The sequence below is a fragment of the Haliotis asinina genome, chromosome 16 (genome assembly GCF_037392515.1).
Source record: "Haliotis asinina isolate JCU_RB_2024 chromosome 16, JCU_Hal_asi_v2, whole genome shotgun sequence".
NCBI lineage: Eukaryota > Metazoa > Mollusca > Gastropoda > Lepetellida > Haliotidae > Haliotis > Haliotis asinina.
The window spans coordinates 36,906,705-36,927,613 of record NC_090295.1 but is presented as its reverse complement, the minus strand read 5'-3'; the positions used below and the strand labels follow the sequence as shown (position 1 = coordinate 36,927,613).

Genomic DNA, 20,909 nt, shown 5'->3' with positions numbered 1-20,909 from the left:
CTTAAATCTGATCATCTTAAAGCGCTGATAAAGCATCATTTCTTTGAAAAATTCAACCAGTTTCAGTGACGAGGAACCGTGTCGTCGAAGTGGCTATAATGTATAACGATCTGGTTTGGTTTTGGTTGTTGTTAACGCTGTACTCAGCGATATTCCAGCTTTTCGGCAGTCTGTAAACAATCGAATCTGGACCAGACATCCAGTGATCAACAACATGAACATCGGTCTATTGAACGCAATTGGTATACGATGTGTCCACCAAGTCAATAATGCATTATGAAGCTTTGTGTACAAACCTATAGTCGTGCGTTCGAATCCCACAATCGCCCTGTTTGTATTTTGGGTCTGTCTGCACCAGACACAGTTAAATGTCAAAGACCTGTGTACTCTGTTTTCATACTGTCCACAGGCGTTGCAATAACACTTGAATATAAGGTCGTCGTTTGCCAGATAGAGATGACAGATGGGATCAGGTGTTGAGACTGGCTGATTTGTTTGCGCATGACATTTTATGCCAGCTGGTTTTAATGATATCAATATATCAGTCACTGGGCTGGCAGATCCAGACACACCCTTTAGTTGGAATATTGGGTAGAGTGCGCAAAGCGGACTTCGTTTGGCCCTCGCCGTGACTCACTCGCTCGTATTGCTAAGTTTGGAAGGAACAAATAAATAGTTGGAAGTAGAGTCATCATTTACACAACCTTGCATTCATTCTTCATGAACGTCAGGCTCAAACAACCAAAGAAGCAACAAAACAGCCTAATGCAAAATAAATAAATAAATAAATAAATAAATAAATAAATAAATAAATAAATAAATAAATAAATAAATAAATAAATAAATAAATAAATAAATAAATAAAGAAAGAAAGAAAGAAAGAAAGAAAGAAAGAAAGAACAAATATACCGTTCCCCTGTTTGTTTGTTTTTTCAGTCATATGGGAACCGGAATGGATACCAGACCCTGAGCTACTGTCAGACATCCTTTTCACATTTGGTACCATCCTCAGCATTGGTCGGTTCTCCTTCATCATGCCAGCCAATGAAGCCCTTGGAACCATGTTGGTGTCCTTCCATCGGACAATCAACGACTTGCTGAAACTGTGTGGAATGTTCATCCTGGTTTTAATAGCATTTGCCTCGGGTTTATCAGCGTTGTACGCCCCAAGCAAGTGTAGGAATAGAAATTTTGGCACGTAAGTGTCATTTCATGAAGACAGAATGTTTTGACAATTTTAGTCAAGAAATTTAAATGATAATAGTTCTAGTTGCCGAATTTGAACCAATTCTTGGGGTAATTTTATCTTGCAGAAATTTTGAAATAGGAAACAGTCATGTTTTATAACATTATACATGCACCAGACGTTTCGCTATTTAGTCCCATGAATATATGACCTCAACGGAAGAAGGTAATCAGGCTCGATAATCATTGGGATGCTGGGGTAACCTAAGGGACAAAAGGATCGCTCGTCACGCTTGAGACCCGGGTTAGATTTAATATATGGGTACAATGTTTAAAGCCAGTTTCGCGTGTCCCCGCCGTGATATTGCTGGAATATTGCTGAAAACTCGCCAACTCAACAACTCACTCGATTATCCGACAAAAAAATTCCATTTGGTGCAAAATGTAAAGGAGCCGTGACAATTACATGAAAGGACTAATTAGTCGACCCGTGAGTCTATGCTTGAGTGCCAGTATCCTTGTCGTAAGAGGCGACTCACTGGATCGGGTGGTCAGACTCGCTGACTTGCAATTGCTTGACACATGTCATCGGTTCACAAAATTGCGCAGATCGATGCTCAGCTCATGTCGTCGATCACTGGATTCTCTGATACAAACTCGACTCGACTCGACTAGACAGCCCCCCTCCCCCCCCCCCTCCCCACACACACACACACACCCAACAAAACAAGAACAAAAACGTCAAAAGCAAAAAGGAGACGAAACTTCTGAAACGGGTTCTTTCACAAGAAATTCCCGTGAAATTTGTTCAATTACTCAAATAAGTAGTAGTCTGACGTAGTCTGACTCTGAACCTTAACTGTTTACATCCAGGTTTGAGGCCACTATATCCACCCTGACATGGAGCATGTTCGGTATGGGAGACTCCTCGGCCCCTGCTACAGATGGAATGGGGCCGCTGGCATCCCTCACCAACAACCCTCACAGGGATGCCGGCGTGACGACAATCGGCTACTACCTGTACGCCATCTATGTGTTTGCTGCCATGATAGTACTGCTCAACCTCTTGATTGCTGTCATGTCCAACACGTTTGAAGAAGTTCAGGTAATTGCCGTCTAGTGTTTCTTGTACTGGGATTTAAAAAATAAAACAAAGTTACTAGTGTATGTTCCACGTGTCTTCTATTATTCTTAGACCGTCATCATCTTTATCGTTTCCGTATCCCTCGGGTGCTATTAGATTTCCAATATTTTCATTTGTCTAGGGGATTTGATGATGTAAAATGTTCATCATCAGCACTACCCCCATCGTCACCGTCATCACCACCACCATCATCATCATCCTTATCATTTTGGTCGAGCGATTTAACCGTTCGCTCATCACGCCGAAGACCGGGTTGACTTCCCCACATGGGCACATATGAAGCCCATTTGCGGTGTCTCCCGCCGTGATATTGTTGGAATATTGCTCAAAGCGGCGTGAAACTAAATACCCTCACTCCAAATCATCTTACATATTTACAGAGTAAACGGATGCATACATTTGTATAACACCACTACAGATAAAGGCACAAGTAAATCATTTTAACACCACTAAAAGCATCCCATTGCACGATTCCTACTTTATCACATGTGTGTTTCACGATTTACTATCAAACACATCACTTTTCATGAACCATGAACTGGTTCCATTGTTTGTGTCTTGAAGTGCTTTCACATTAAACTAATTACATATCATTACATTGATCGGTATGTGAAAACACATGCACCGGACACCCTCCAATCAAACCTTATTAGACCAAACGCGATCTAACGCCAGAAAGAGAATTACCTACATCGTAATGGCGGGGGCTGTTCGTGAATGAATTACAATCCACATAGCTGTGTATAGATCAAACGTATGACATAATAAATGGTCATGGTTTTCACTACTCTTGCAGGGCGTGAGTGATGTAGAGTGGAAGTTTGCCCGTACTGAGTTGTGGTTGACCTTTATTGAACCCGGAAGTCCCGTTCCTCCGCCATTTAACGTCATCCCTAGCCCTAAGAGCATTGTCAACTGCTTCCGGTACTGCTTCTCCTCCAGTTCATGCGCAAAGAAACCGGAACCGGAACCTAAGACATTTAAATATGCTGCTGTTCAGGTGAGTACACTGTTCCAGTGAGTGGGCCCCGGCCGGAAGTAGTCATGACGTGTCACTTCCTTGATGTCAAATGTGTTCCCAGAGGACTACTGAGCTCCTCTGCGGAACAGTGATAGGGTGAACTGAACTGTTGTTCGTGACTAGCTGGTGTCTATTTTGATGTCCTGTTTCTGACTGTTTAGTCAATTTATTGTCTTTTCCTTCAGTACTTTGTTTATTACAGACAATAGAACATGAAATCAAACTCACACATTCTGAACTCTTGACTGATTTTGTACAACCTACCCGGTCATAAACGTCTACTTGCACAAACCAACATTGGTAAATTATGCCTCACTGGTAAAACCAAACCCGTTCTCTCCGTCAACTTTTACTGGAAATGATATCAGATAGGGACAAACTTTATGGAGTTTGTCCTTATCGGATTCACCCATGCAACTTATAGAAGAACATGAAGTTCCTTGCCGCGAAATCGAAAGCTCTAGCCGTGTTGGTAAATTCTACTCTCTTATATACTTCAACTTGTATAGTAAATCCAAAGTCAGATGATAAGTCATGTTTGCATATTTCACCACCTTTTCATTTGCCTTTATTTCTTTGTGAAACATGTCTTTGTTTGCTATAGAAATAGACACTAGCAATCATGAACACTGATCAGTCCTCAAATTCACGCCTGTGTTGGTAAGGATACAAAGACAAAGGAAAGCAGGAGAATGTCCTCATGTGTCACTTCTGATCCAGCTTCATGCACGCATGCACGCATCCACAGAGCTTCGTGTGGCACGTGCACATCCACAAGCTCACTCCCCTTGCACAACCTGCATTTTGCTGGATGCTATTGGATTATGTGTGTGTGTTGTAGTGCACTAGATGTTTAGCAAGTAATCACACTTGCTCATTATTATTTGCTCATCAAGACTAAATGCAAATGTTGGTTACGCAGATATATGTCACGACGTAATGTTTAGAGTTGTAAACATCTGTGTACAATTGTCTTTCGAGGAAAGGCACTGGAACTGAGGGAGATGGGGCGTTAGAGAGAGGTGGAGTAAACAGAATCTGAGTGGAAGAGAGTGAAAGTGAAAGAGAGAGAGAGAGAGAGAGAGAGAGAGGGGGGGGGGGGCAAAGGTGGAAAGAGAGCACCAGGGCTAGAGAATTCATTTTTCTGTTTAGTAATACCGCACTCAGCAATATTCCAGTTATATATGAGCCAGACAATCTTGTTGATCAGTTGATCAGCATGATCATCGATGTACGCAGTTTGGATACGAGTACAAGTGCCAACCAAGTCAGCGAGCCTGATCCCCTCAATCGCATCTTACAACAATACTGAATCCCAACTGTAAGAGAGAGGAAGGAGTAACAGAACGTATGTGTGGACGAAGTGAGGCATTGCGTGACTGACTGATGAGGACAGGGAGAAGGAGAGAACGGTGGAGAGAGAAGCAGAGAGAGAGAGAGACGGGGTCAAAAAGAATCAAAGAGGAAACATGGAGAAATGACTGATAGAAAGATGGAGAAAGCACAGTGGAAACGAATGAGAGAAACCTCCCTCTGACATTCTCCTTCAATCTCTCGTTCCCTATGTTTCCATTCTAAATTTCTCTCACTTCTCCTTCCCCTTATCTCACGGTTTCTCAGTACCGAGTCGAGGCTAAATATATATAAGCAAGACAATGCATGTTATGCGTTCGTGCTGTACATACTCAGCTGTGAAATAAACTGGTTCATTTTTTCCCACAGTTCATGCGTTAATACACGTAATTAGGAGACACAGTAACCTGCAGACTGTAATTAGTCTTGATGAGTGTTAAGTGCTTCTGATACTGGCGTTAGTTGACAGTGGGCATTATATATGGCTTATCATTCCAGGATTACCATTCTTTTGACGAGGTACAGTACATTACTTTTTCGGTTATGGGGATTTATCTCACTTGACCCATCCCAAACTCTTCTACTCCTCAATTTTTTGGGAGTAGGTTTACCCATAAGTCTTTGCTACGAATATACCATTAACCCATGCGTCTTTCCATAGCATGTTGCTTTAATACATCCATTCATGACAATTTACACATGTTGGCCGTAAATCCATTTATGGTTGTTGGATTTATGATTATTTTTCCCCGCCAATAATTACATCAGTTTGTTCTTTAGTATTACCAGGAACATGCATGGTTTTATTGTATTGTCACAAAGAACCGCCATTTTGCGTCTTTTGTCTGTATTGAATACATATTGTACCGTGTAGTAGATTTCAAAAAGGATATGTAAATGATATATAGAGAATCTTACCTTCGGATCTTTTGATATTAAATACATCGACACGAGTTGGTAAAGGTACAAATATCGAGGCTTGCCGATGATATTTTTACTGTTATCAATGTCTGTTATATATTTGATGTGAAAAGACAGGAGGAAAGATTCTTTTTGTCATAAAATATCACTCTTCATTAGTTTACAGTGAAAAATGTACATCTCTGAAAACTCTACAGCCATTACACTTGCAGTGCAACGATGTCATAACATTGTGACGTCATCAGGTTCCTGGCGTCATAGTACGTATTGGCATCGCATTGTCAAGGCATTGCACAAACTCTACTGTCAAAACAGTATTTCCTAGGAGTAATATCTTCAGTGGAACACACTTTTGGACTATGAAATTCGTGGAAACGTTGAGGTTGATCTTTCGAAATGACTTGAAAAAAAACCCAAAATTCGGCAAGGGGAAAAAATAGAAAAAAAACAAACATAATGACCCACTGAAAACGTATGGAGATGCTAAAATAAAGAAATAACAGCGTAGTGTACACGTCCATTAATAGAACCAGTAAAAGTATGAGTGCAAAGATAATTAATGGTAATTTCGTAGAAATGTCAATTTTCTGGTAAATACCCACTTTGGTCCCAGTTTTGTCCATACATACTTTAGGAATTTGATACAATATTTCTCGAAAGGGATATGGCCATTAGCTGGTATGTCACAGCCGTACAGGCTTATCATGACATGCACTAATAGACATTAATTGGTGGAAATTATGCTATATGGTATAACAATGCACAATATGACCACTAATTATGTTCAATTCCTGCCAACTGTGATGGGAGTTAGCGCCATCTCTCAGTGAGTTAGTCGTCACGGAGGTGCTGAGCACTGTCGCGGTCAACTGGAGATGGGTTCGAATCCCAAATCGCTGTGGTGATGGTTAGAAGTTTCAACATAATGACAAATGTTCGCGCCCAATATCTCCTCAAGATGCGGTACACAGAGCCATTTGTAGAATGCCCGGACTCATGAAAAGGAGGCTGAAATTGAGGTACCCTCGATGTTTGTTAATGTTCACTGAGTCCTTCCCCGTAGGTATTGTCTCAGTAAAGTCGCCTGGATATAACTCCCCTTCTTAATATTCTTAGGGACTACCTTTGAACGTTTTGTCAAAATGTATTCATTGAAAAAAGTGAGCTAAATGTTTTTGTAGCTATCGCTAGATTTTGCGGACGACACAAGATAACCAGACTTAGAGTTATCTCCCTTCCTTCGATTTCCATTCGCAAAACGTCGGTAATTACGTGCATTATGCGTCATTTAATCTTATTCGAGATGAAAAAGTAACGACCACGAAGTACCGAATCAGTTGCTTTGGCAGCAGGATATATTGTAATGTACCTCGCTTATGAGGAGGGTATATTGAAAATAACAGTAGAGCGCTCAGCTAATCAGAAAACAACATTTATGTGTGAGGTAAGATAATGATGGTTCCAACAGCTGCACCACTAAATAAGCGATTACTTAACAAAGTCTTGGAAGGACTTTGTTTTAATACACCGAAATTCAATGAACATGCTTAAGTCAGTTCAAATGTGATCAAAACGTTTTTCAACTTTCCATATCCCTTTTGCCGCAACAGGCGTCGATCCATTATCCTTCAACGAAACCGCTCTCTTCAAACTCAAACAACGCGTCTAAATGAAAGTGAATATCATCTGACGGTAACCGATGGATCAAGCTAAATAATATTTCATCTTTATCAATAGCATATACATTTTTGTGAAATTTGTATCAGAACCACTTAGATAGTGAGTGCTACGATATGTAATGGTAATTTGGTAGAAACGTCAATTTTCTGGTAAATACTAGTGCCCACTGTTTCCCCATTTTTGTCCATACATACATTAGGACTTGGATACAATGCATATGGTATGGGACAATTTAGAAAACGGTACTACCACAATGATGTTGAAGAGAGGCATAAATCCAACTTTTCAAAGTCAACTGTGCTTTCCGTTTGTTATTGTTGACATTATGTTGATTATCGGAAGACTGAAGTCATCCCTCACCACATCACTGCGGTGGGGAAATGCTATCAATCTGAAAGTTTGGGCACATAACAAAACGTTCAACATACGAACTTGTTCCCTTGTTATATTTCTAGCCCGGTGGTCGATCAGAGAAAGAACAATGTTTGCACTATTGATTAATGATATTAGATCATTCCTTTACTTCTTGGCGAAACTCCTTGCTTTCTTTTGCCAATCCAGTATTCTGAGCAGATATTCCGATTGCATAAAGAGACATATTTGCAAGGAGGGAGCACAATATGTGACAACTGATAACTTGTTTTCCAATTGCTGTCTCCCTGAACTTGCACTTAAAGACCAGCAGCTTACAGGTGCTTGTTCACGTCATCTTGAGATGACGCTTCCGTTCAATGTGGCCAAAATGTCTTGTAACTCAATCTGTCCCGTCCACCCAGCTGTGGACCCATAAATATCCTATAATAATAATAGCATGAAAACGTGAATTTCATCTCACCAATTTGTTGTGTTGAATAAACGTATGAAACTTTTGTCCGTTTGTCAAATGAATTGTAACTGAACTCGAAATCGAATAATGAGCATTAACATACTCAATGAAACGTTGATCATAACGAAAACATCGTACCGTCGACACTATGAGGTTTTTGCAGAATTTGTGGCCTAATAATGAAAAAGCTGGTTAATAAACTATCATTCAAATATTGCTCACGTTCACTGTTTCTTACGAGGGAGGAGTGCAGGGAAAGGCACAGCCAGGTGTTCGAGAAGTACGTCCACAAGTGCCGAGAAATTTATTTATTCATTAACCTGTGCTGTACTGTCTCCATGCTTTCTCGCACACCTGGCTGTCCCTTTCTCTGCACTCCTCCCTCGTAACAAATAGTGAACTGTGTCAGTATTTTAATGATAGTTTGTTAAACAATTTTTTATGTTAAGGAAAATATTCTGTAAAATCTTCACAGAGTTGGTATGATGTTCTGATTATGATCAGCGTTTCATTGAGTATGTTATGTTTATTAATTTTCGAGCTTGACTGCAATTCATCGGTCCGCTTTTGTGCCAAACGGACTATAAGATGAGTTAGGATTTTTGGGGGGGAGTTTGGGAGAAATTGCATAGTCGCGATACTCTTGATTCATGTACCTTGTCATCCACTCATTGTATTACGGATCATGCTTGATGTTTGAGACATTTGCTGGATCCACGCTGATGACGTTTCTTCGTGTGTATATTTTGGTGGAACTTTGGAACAACAACTTTTAATGTAGAATGACTAGAATTTGACGAAATGATAAAGAAATTTCCTCTTTTATGTAAAGTCTTATGACTTTACAACTAATTATGGAATTTGATACATTATACTTCCAAAATGATTGAAATGAATTCATTATGGCTGTAACTGATTTGGATCAAACAATAATGTGATGTGCCTGATGCTAGAAGTTGTTGTGAAACTAATTAGATGACATGGCAGCGTTCGTCTAGTGAAACTATGCACAACTTCCGAAACTATTGAGCAGTCCATCATATTTATTTTCAATTTCTGGACTTGAGTTGCGTCAACAACTGGATATTGAAATGTATGTGATACATATCCGGGCTCGGGGTTCTGCTAAAAGTATCGCAATCTGATCGAATTTTGAACAATAGCTATGCTTTGATAGGCCGAATCAATAATTTAGATATATGGGGATAAAAGTGGTTTTGTGTTTGCTGTTCAAGTGAGATGAGAGTAAATCGATTTAGTTGTGAAGAAGACTTTGTCAGTTTGACGAAACTGATTGATTCCTTTTGATTGATAGTAGGCGACTGTGGTACTTGGCGACACCTGTCGCCTGCAATAACGTTTGCGTGAGATGTTGTAGTGTGGCGAGGTGTTGTCGTGTGTGTTTACATAGAGGCGTGGGCAGGGATATACTGGCAGAGTGCTCTAATTAAGAGATTGGTGCTGTAGATGTTATCCCGCTTTTGTGGGACAGGAGTTGTGCTGATATTGCGAGACGGGAATATAGATTTAATGCTGGTATTGTAGGAGGGGCGATGTTGATACATCGTTGGTATTGTGGGAGGGACCATATAGATGCAGTGCTGGTATTGTGGGAGGGACTGTATAGATTCAGTGCTGGTATTGTGGGAGGGACTGTGTAGACGCAGTGTTGGTATTGTCCAAGGGGCTATAGATTTAACGCTGGTATTGTAGGAGGGGCGATGTTGATACATCGTTGGTATTGTGGGAGGGACCATATAGATGCAGTGCTGGTATTGTGGGAGGGACATTATAGATGCAGTGATGGTATTGTGGCAGGTATATTATAGATAAGTGCTGGTATTGTGGGAAGGGCTATATAGATGCAGCACTGGTATTGTTGGAGGCACTATATGCATGCAGTGCTGGTATTCTGTCAGGGACTATATGGATGCAATACTGGTATTGTCCAAGGGGCTATGTAGATACAATGCTGGTATTGTGGCAGGCACTATCTAGATGCAGTGCTGGTATTGTGGGGGGGACTATATGTATATAGATGCAGTGTTTGTATTGTGGGAGGAGGTGGGGGGTGGATATTGATAGAATGCCGGTAATGCTGTCAGGGGCGTAGCTACCATTATGAAAAATAGCCTGGGCTTACACATGATTCCAGCCGAAAACGTTGGGCAAGCCATCAATAAGCTAATATAGAGCTTTACAGTCTGTCGGGCATACACGAAAACATCGGTTTGTTGTGCGTCTGGTGGTCGAAACGATATAGACGCAGTACGAGAAGTGGGCGATGAAGGTGCACGTCTGGTATTGTGGGTGGACGCCATAGATATATTGTGGTATTTCGGGTGGGCAATGGCAATAAACAGCTAGTATTTTAAGAAGAGTGATGCACATGGTGTTCAAATAAACCATACACATAAACCCGTCTGCTCGTGATGCGAAACTCGTGTGTGAAAGACGCGTGTCATTTGAAGACATTTGCTGTGACAATTATCACAGTGAAAACGCCCCATGGGAAAGTAATATGATAAAAAACAATATCATGCCGCTATTTGTAACACTTTTAGCATGTAACAGTGAACAGTGTTACCCATACATTACTACCACAGTCTGTCAACTTGGTTCGTTGTCTGTATTTCATTGGGATTCCATACCGCCACAACGGCGCCGCACGTTAAACAGATCAATTAGTCAAAAGCTCTCCACCATGGTGCTGCTCAGATTCCGATTGGTCTTCCGCCGGCTGTTATATAGGGACAACAGTGAGTTGATGAATGCAGTGCCTCTATGTATTTTGTTTATTCATTTGTAAACCCACTGATTGTACTCCCTGATGTTGCGTGACTGGGATTATGGTTGTGACATATTTCTGAATCAATGTGTGAATGACTCTTTGTTGTGACAGGAATATTATGCACCGTTAATTCATTAACATGTGGCAGACTGAATCAGTTAGAATAGAAGATATACTGCTCTAGTCTAGCTTGAAGTCATAGAGTACTGATGTGTTTTACCCTAGACTTAGGCCAGCGACTGCTTGTTTTGACTGTAGCTTTGCTCCAATTCAATGTGTACGCTTGTAGTTTTGATTTTTTTTATATCCTAGTTCCAAATCAAAGAGTACGTCAATTCTTTTATCTAATTTCCAGTGTAGCTTTAAAGATTATATGTGTTGATGTAGGATAACTTCAAGGATGCGGTAGTTTTGGAGATTTTTTACAGCTTAACTTCAGGTCAAAAATTACTGTGTTTATTGAAGCACTGATTCATGCCAAAGAATACGCGTGTTTTTCTTGAGACGCTTCAAGAAAATATTACCATTGTTTCTTGTAGCATAGCTTCAAGTCAAAGATTTCGCATGTTTATTGTAGTCTAGCTTCAAGTCGAAGAATTCGTGTGTTTATCGCAGCCTAACTTCTAGTCAAAGATTACGGGTCTTTATTGTAGTCTAGCTTCAAGTCGAAGAATTCGTGTGTTTATCGCAGCCTAACTTCTAGTCAAAGATTATGGGTCTTTATTGTAGTCAAGCTTCAAGTCACAGAATACGCATGTTTATTGTAGTCTAGCTTCAAGTCACAGAATACGCATGTTTATTGTAGTCTAGCTTCAAGTCACAGAATACGCATGTTTATTGTAGTCAAGCTTCAAGTCACAGAATACGCATGTTTATTGTCGCCTAGCATCAAGTCAATGATCACGGCGGTTTATTGTAGCCTAGGTTCAAGTCAAAGATCACAGGTGTTTATTGCAGGGGCAAAACATTCATTGGATACGTAAGATATGTTTTGTACGATGTTTCGGTATAAAATAAATCCTACTGTGAGAGATATGAGACACAATGTTCTGTGTTTGTAGCTACAGTTATGTCTTGCATGCCATGAATGATAAACTATTTTCATTGCACCACGAGAATGTATGATAATGCTGTCGGGCAAATAAAATATACACTTCAAAGTAACACGAGTGAAAAAATTATCAATGTTAACAAAACGTATTTCGCGAAAACAGGACAAGCCTAAGATCGAAAATACAACTGTGTTACCCGTATGAAATACATCACTATCGAATACTCTTGTCTGTTTCACCATCTTTCATCGATGTATATTTGTTTTGACCGACAGTCTATTTTGCTTATGTGAATGACTGTAATATTGTTGTTTTTGGTGTTTGATATTCTATCATTGCATATGGTGAGTTATAACTGTATTATTGCACGAGGTGACTGATTGTACCATTATTGCATGTGGTTGAATGATGCTATTTTTATTTTGCATATGGTGAAAGATGTTATTGCAGATGGTGAATGATATATAAAATTATAGCAGGTGGTGAATGGTATATAATACCACTGCAGATAGCGAATGATATATAATATTATTGCAGATGGTGAATGATATATACTATTATTGCATATGGTGAATGGTTCCTTCACTTTTGCCCCTGTTGCATGTCTTATAACCTTTCAGACAAGTGACCTTGAGTTATCCAATATCGACAAAAGTGATACAAAAAGCGAATGTTCGGTCAGCTCCATGGAGAAACATAATAGACAGGTAAGAATGGAAAGAGGCGTTGCCACAATATGAGCCATTTGACGTCACGCAGTACGTAGTTGTGAAATACAATCCAATACATGAGTGATGGAATAAAATGGACATCAATGTTACATTAAAGTACATTATATTAGTAAATGTGTTTTCTATAAACATGTCATGACTGATTAATCATATTATTTCGATGATGAAAAGCAAAACATGTGTTAGGTTAACGACATAATTATTTGCTTCACTAGTTTTTACCACGTTTGTCAGGAATGGTTTGGAAACATATGGACAATCGTCGTTTGTTATGAAAATGCATTGACATGTTGTGATACAGGTGCACAACTGAACATATATTTCTGTTCCCTCAGCATTTGAAAAATGAAGAGGTAATATATAAAATCTATCAAAGTGCCGTTGGCATTTCATTGCAATATATTAACGTCGGAGGGGAATTTCGTTGAAAAATAATTAATAATAATAATTAAAGCGTTCGCTTGTCAAGCAGAAGACCCAGTTTGGAATGCCAAATTGGCACAGTGTGTTAGGACCATTTCTGGTGCCCCGACCCTGATACGGCTGGAATATGCTAAAAGCAGGGTAAAATACCTCACTCCCTTAACTCGTTTCATTGACGTAAAACACCAAACTATACACCGCCACTGGGATTTTCCATTGAATCTTATCTTTGGAAGTTTGTTTACATTTGAAAGTGTGAAACTGAAAATTCCCGTCTTTTTCCAACTGGTTTTATCTTTAACAGATATTGAAAATGATATTTTGAAATATTCTCATAATAATTTGAGGAGGAAAACACAGAGATAGCTTTGAAAAAGTGCACCATGTAATTCTGATTTTATTTTCAAATTTAAGAAAATACTTGATTTCTGTTTTCTGCATGATGTTAACACGTTTACACTACCTGTTAACCATAAGGAAAATGCTTGATGGCGTGATTACTTGTTACACACACGTGGCCTTGATTTGCACGTTTGCAATTCAATAAAATGTGTAACTTTGAGAAACGTGTCAGTATTAAAGAAAACCGATCCAGAATAATGTGGATATTAAAACCTTTCAAAGGTCAGATTGGCATATCGTATTTTACCATAGACGTTGGCATCATATTTTGCATCTGAAATTGTTTGGTAAATGGGTTGTTGCATCAGAACAATCTACTGCCTGACAAGTATTAGATGAGCAACGACCTGACACATGACCCCTATTTGCACATATGTCCACTGGAATAATGGTGGGGACGTCTCAGTTTATCTAAAGTACTTCGTGATCATTAAACTCCAGTAATCCATAGGTTCCACCTGCACCTGTCTTGATAGAAAAAAAACTTGAAAGTTGTTAGCTTCAAAAGTTGTAAACTGTTCTGGATATAAGTTTAACTAGCTGTAGAGAAGTAAACAATCAGACGCTGATTGGAAGTTAAACCACAATGTGATAACAATGAAAAAAAGACGATATGGTGTTCGTTTAGTCACTCTTCCTGGCTCACATTATCCTTACACGTGTATATGCATTGATAAAGAAATATACCCCTTTCAGTTTTCTATTAGCTGAATGATAAATGGAATTTAAGCATGACATTTTGAGAGAAGTGTGTCAGTATTTGGTCCACGTTATTTCATAGGTTCCTTATTCCACAGGACCTGTACTGTATCCTAATCAGGCGCTACACCAGAGAGGTTGAGAGACAGAGAAGTGAAGGGGACGACGGTGAGTCAGAAACGAATACATCCACAACAACATCATATCAGAATCCAATACGTCCCAATGAATCCATACTCATCTTTTATGTACTAAAGGGATTATCATAGTTTTCTTAGATAGATATATTACATTCTCTCATTTTTCCATCGTAACCGTATCAACGCTATTCTTTAGAATTGTTTAGTTTTGTCATATGAATGTTCTGAATATTATCAATTGTAAACATGTCCTGTGTTGTGTTCTGATTATGAAATTCACATTTGAAATGAAATTGTATAACAAGCCCGTAAAGACAGGCAAAACCTTTCAAAGGTCAGTTTGACATGTCGTATTTTACCATAGAAGTTGGCATCATATTTTGCATCTGAACATGTTTGGAAAATAGGTTGTTGCATCAGAACAATCTACTGCTTGACAAGTATTAGATGAGCCACGACCCGACAAGTGACCCCAATTTGCATATATGGGAACGCACTCCAGAACGTTCCTTTGAAACAAGAGGGAAATAGGTTGTCGTCTAAGTATTGAAAAGTTCATTTTCCTCGTTCGAATCGTGTCGTGATGGTGTCTTGTTGAAATAAATCGCTCTACGAGAAATGTGTTAAACTGTAGCGGTATTGATTTCACGCCACGGTCAGCATGTCTTGCACATGCTTAATCGCCAGTATATCTGTGTATTCGTCCAGATTACTTGCCCCGCCTGCTTGTCACAAAAGCGTTCACTGTGCTGGCTCATCTGATACTTGTCAAGCAGTACTGTGGTATTTTAGACATTTTAGAAAACAGTACATTAGCTCATTAATCTTATCTTGTGTCTGATGCTGGTTGTGGTTTTCTCGATTACATCTGTAAAGATTTCTTGGTTTACGTTTACAAGATGCCATATTTTACATATATTTTTTTATTCTGCCTGATTATCGACGTTTCAATTATTTGACTTCCAGCACCACACGGTTAGTATGTCGAAGAACCAGTGAGGTAGACAGTAGTTAGGGGAATAGCATCCAGACACGGTTTCACAAAGATGGGAAAGATGTGTTTTAGCACTGTTGATGGCATTGAAGGACAACAGATGTAGGACATTGACCAAATAAAAAGCGAAAAGACCATTCGATTTCAGTAAACTAGTGCGCATGTATGAGTTATTTCTTTTAAGCATCAAAAGGGGCCATGATACCGATTGGACTACCCAAAAGTATACTTGCGTACAGGCAGATCTTGAGATGATCGTAGCTTCAAGGACATAGAACAGTCTATAGGGCCGGATCAATTTGTGTAAGACACCCCTAAGGTATCTTCTTCTGGAACCATTTATCAGTTAATGTAGTTTAAGCTAACAATGACTAACTGTACACAGTCAACAAGCATTAATATAAAGAATCTGATTTAGATATCACACTGTCACAAGACAATTACTCGTAATTACTTAGTAACTGGTGTCAACGTGGAGTATTTTGTAAACAGGTGATAGTATAAATATATGGACATCCCTACAATGATCAAGAAACACTGAAACAGGTTCAGCTAACTTTTATCAATGCCATGGGTGCTCAAAATTACTCATGGAAAGTGTGTCTTGATTTTTTCAAATATTTTGAAGTCCAAATGTGACCTGGAAGAACAAAATAGCACTGATTACATGAAACGCTTAATGAATATTGGTGACAATACCACGCGGTCACATCTTTCTCTCTTTGTGGAACCGTTACCTGAGGGGCATGTTAATGCACATTTATTCCAGGCCTGTGCATAGATGCGGAGGACAATATATGCACATCCATTTGGTATTTGGTATGTATTTGGTATATACATGCACAGCTTCTTGCCCATTCACAACCACTCGTGCCCTCCCGGAAGACTCCACGAGATATTCGGAATGAGACGAATGGTTAATTGCTTGCCAAAACAGTGCCTAGCAAACGCGCAATCGTTCAAGTTTCGCTTGAAGCCTTTCCATGCACGATATGCCAGAAGAGTAACCTCCCTTTACATTGGATTTCATTCGATCAGTGAATCATTTAATGACGTGTTTCGGAACGTTTGGGCTTTCTTTTGTATCCTTTGATACATAATGTTTGAATTTCGCAGCCAGTTTAGGCGGTCATAACGGATGCAAAATGGTTTAAATTTGGTAAAGCCGTTGATGAAGGGGAGATCACTCACCTGATTTAATGTTGTCAATAATGATCGGGTTAGTAGCATAGATTTCTAGAGAGTGACTGGTTGTCAAGTATATACGGTGTATACATATATGTCATATGTGAATCATGTTTTATTTAACATCATAAATCCGTATGTTTTCTATTTACAAGGATTCCAAAGAACATATAGATTCTGTTAATGACACCGCCGTATACAATGCTTGATAGTACACATGATATCAGATAAAAACGAGCAAACATTGTCGAGGTAACAGCTTATTCAACAAATTATATTCACATCAACACAATCAGTTGATTGAACAACTTAGGTGTTTGTGTATTATGAACATAATACAAATGTACCTCCATTCATTACAGAACACACAATGCAAACAGCTTACACGCGGTTTCCAAATCACCTTAGGTTTTATTAAGGATGCAAATTAGAATTCTCCGAGCAGGCCAGAAACACATGATCGTGTTCGATTCCAGATTTTGGGGCTTTTAAGCACCGTTCACACATATCGCCATACAAATTCACCTGCACCTAGGGCTTTCGTCTCTCGTAATGGTGACACAAAGTTACCTCCCTTTAGATGTTATGTTTTTGGACCACCTGTTTTCCCTCACTATCGAAGACATCCAAAAGAGTCTCACAATGTTCCTATGTTATATATATTGGCCGTTTTGTCACTCACAATACAGGACAGCATGTTTTATTCATGGACCGGTTATGTCCCTGACTACCAAGGACATCCAAAGGTTAAATGATGAGTCAGTAAAGGAAATCTGTAAAGTACGTTTCACAGACCTGCACCTTTAGAAAATAACACGCCTCATATACATGGCATTGGGCGTTGTGTGGATGATTCTGAGAACAACTGAAGCATGTCAACACCAGACCAACACACTGTGTTACGGAACGCATTTGAGATTGAGATCATTGGCATGGGCAAAAATCTGAAACATATATGCACTGGTTTCCTGTGAGAAGAACCGACGGGATGCATGCCTGTTTTAACAATGCACTTAAATTCACTGTAGGCGCACACCCACGTCATACACAGTCACGGTCACATTTCATTCATTAAGGAAGGTTGTTTGCATACAAATATACCATCACTACCATGCTGGATGGCCGTGCCTTCAACCCAGATATGTTTTTCTTGTAGCCATTTGAATAGATGTCATAGTTTTTAATGTATTAAGAGCACAGGTAGTCACAAGCAAATGTCTGGGTCAATTATACTCTTAAAATAAAGTTGGGGAACTTTGCTTTCAAGGTACGATTGTCGAAACTGGCAGATATATGAAATTGAATCAATGTTGATATAAAGGATTGAATCAGTGTTGATGCAATAATAATGAATGTTTTGAGTATGCGTCACTACATTGATTTCATTCAAAGCAAAGCTGTTCGTTCAGTTATTCCCCTTGCTAGGTGACTGGAGTATGAAAATTTCAGGTTTACAATTTTCAGTCAGTAGTGTGTGATTTGACCCTAACAAAACCCTGACCATGCGCATATGCAAGACAATTATCGGAAAAAATGGTCGACAGCGATTTATCTACCGGCCTGAAAAACGTCAAGATTCATAATGACACCCCATGCACGTGTAGGAGGCTCCCATATTGTGCACGTGCTTCCCATGCATTGTGTTTGCGTGTGGTGATAACGTGAAATGATGCTGCTACACAAGATGAATGTCATAGTAACGATCCTCGGTGGGTTTCCTTTCTACCAGACTTCAAAGTTTAAGTTCCCCTACTTTTTTAAGAATATATATGCACCTGCATAGGACCGTGTCCTGTGTGCTCGGGTCATACGGCTGATAGCGCTAAAGTAACTGATTTCAATTAAACTTGAAGCATGGTATCATGATTGTAGCTAATATAGTTACTATTATTATTATAGACTAAGTTATATTTATTATTATATAGTTATATTTAGGGCTGAAGGTAAATCTTGGTATTGATTACAGAATAAATTGGCAATGAACTTGCATTTTTGAGACATTTTGAGCGAGTGAGTGAGTATGATTTTCGGCCAATTTCAGCAGCATTCCGGGTATTTTTCGGTGCTGGCAGGAACACAGGAAATGTGTTTCAGACCTTTAACCATGTGGGCAAACGAAGCTTTCGGTACGAATGCCTTCACGGCGATGCTACCCTAATCCCCTCAGATATAAGGAAGCATAGGAATGCGTTGGTAGAAGTTGTGTGATTGTCACCAGCTGAAACTGTGCTTTGTCAATGACCGAACCGATGACATGTGATCATATTGAACTTGGTACCGCCCTGTATCAGTATGACTTTACCTTCATGTATCTGTCGACGTCATAAGTGTAAGAACAGTGGAGCAACTCAAACAACATTTACTGGGTAGACCGGACTAAATTATTGAAATTAAAACCTGAATTATGATGATTATTTTAATGATAAATAGTGTAGTGGATTAATTGGCATTAGTATTTGATCAATGTACCAATTCAGAAGACAATAAGATTATAATTTTCTTAATAAGATAAGACACACCTTTGCTCAAGACAGAATTTCTCTGTTATTAACAAAATCTTTCCATAATGCATGTGTATCAAATATGTGTGTATAATACACTAACTAATGGCACTTACGTTAGTGTGATTAGTCTTCGATAAGAGACTTTACCTGCAATGCCATGTTTCTTTCAGATGCGTCTGAGGATATGTTGCGGAAACTGATTGAAAGGGTGACTTCCAAGATCGAGAAGAAGATAGAGGAGCTCTATTCTCGCGTCACAAACGTTGAGAGCAACGTGAACAACGTCCAGGAAGGCGAGAGCGACATCGTCAAGCTCCAGGTGGAACACACAACCCTCATCAAGGACGAAGGCCGAAAGCGGGAACTGGAAGTTGACAGGTTTGTTCATATGCTGGATCAAGCCAAACTGGAGCTTCTGTCCCGGATGGAAGCAGAAAGAATTGAAGTTATACGAATCTGGGAAGAACAACTACGGGAAGTGCTGCGACGACTCGACGACAGCAGAAGACGGGTGGCTGATCGGGTGGCGGATCTAGAAGCGCTACACGCTGCGGATGAAGCTGCTAGACGAGCAGCAGCTCAACAGAGACCCCGCAGAACTGGACACGATGAATAGATGCTGTTGCTGTACTTTACAGGACATAACACAGCCGTAGACTGATGTTACGAATTTATTTCGAGAAATCTGATTCTAGAGTGTTTTGGGACTGGATGTAATTTTCTTCCGATAATGTCTTATTTGACAGTTCATTACAGTAGTGCTCTTTGAGACAATACTTGCACAGTTTGGTTCTCCGCATGGGTAGACTAAATTTTAGTTTTGACGTAGTTCATAGGTCTTAAACGTAAATTACTAAGATTAAGGGGAAACCTTTCGTCGTTAAGACTTCTTGAACGTTTTGTCGACATTCAGTTGCATTACATCTTTAGGGTGTTTTTTGTCCGCAAGAGACCATCAAACCAATTACTCTGTCCTTGGCCAAACAAAGGACACCTAAGAGAGATACCAATTTATGAAACATGTACACATTTTATGGACATTTTCAACACAAGTTAAGGCAGAATTCCCGTTACGTTTGCATTGTAACATGAAAATGTATGTAACTATTTCTGTTCAAAGTGTTCACATATCGGGTACTTTTGTAGCTCTCTCACGGATTTCTTATTGTAAGCCAATGTGTACCTACACAAATGATGAATGGGTTATTCAGTTAACATTGCACCAAAGGCTTTTCTATATGACTTTAAACGGATATCAAGTACATGTTCTCAACACATTTTCTTAAACGTTATAACGTTTATTGGTTGATTATATGATCAAAATAACTTTACCTTTATGCACAAATACTGTACATTCTATATGTGTTGTGTTGTCTTAAAATATGATTGTCATACATATTTTATGTATATCTAACCCCTTAAGATACGCCACAATGCCAGGTGATTTTAAGCTGTCATAAAAACGTTTCAGAGTACCTAACCATAAAGTTTGGAGTAGCTGGACATATAACGAAATCTACAATGAACTGCTTAGACAGACGAAAATTCAAGTCAAATATTAATTATTAATTATTATTACCATTCCAAAAAAGAAGGAGATTTAAAAGATTTATGCAAATTATGCAAATGATTACACCAAGGAGGAAACAGATATTGAAGAGGCAACGTGAAACTGGGACAATTTATTTCCATTCAATGTTGCATCTGTATGGATAATATATATATTACTTTTCCTGATATGCAGTGGCACTGGTTAGTGGTGTGCTCGCAAAATGGACTATTCCCTACTTTTGCTGAACTAAATATATTTTTCAAATTGTGTGAAACAATTATGATTTTTGGTTCTGATAGTATTCTG

The 20,909-nt window shown here is 39.2% G+C and overlaps 1 protein-coding gene across 4 annotated transcripts in view; it reads left to right on the top strand.

Annotated features, from left to right (window-relative positions):
• LOC137268320 (short transient receptor potential channel 6-like) overlaps positions 1-20,684 on the top strand; it is a 48,234-nt gene extending 27,550 nt beyond the window's left edge. The window contains exons 6-11 of one of the 4 annotated variants that reach the window (XM_067802871.1): positions 937-1,198; positions 2,059-2,290; positions 3,126-3,329; positions 5,202-5,222; positions 14,327-14,396; positions 19,222-20,684. In XM_067802871.1, coding sequence (XP_067658972.1) covers positions 937-1,198; positions 2,059-2,290; positions 3,126-3,329; positions 5,202-5,222; positions 14,327-14,396; positions 19,222-19,667 — 1,235 coding nt within the window. In that variant the 3' untranslated portion in view covers positions 19,668-20,684. Of the gene's footprint in view, positions 1-936; positions 1,199-2,058; positions 2,291-3,125; positions 3,330-5,201; positions 5,223-12,593; positions 12,681-14,326; positions 14,397-15,334; positions 15,400-19,221 lie in introns of those variants that run through there. The other 3 variants (XM_067802870.1, XM_067802873.1, XM_067802872.1) reach the window with 3 other exon arrangements.
• The last annotated feature ends 225 nt before the right edge of the window (positions 20,685-20,909 follow it).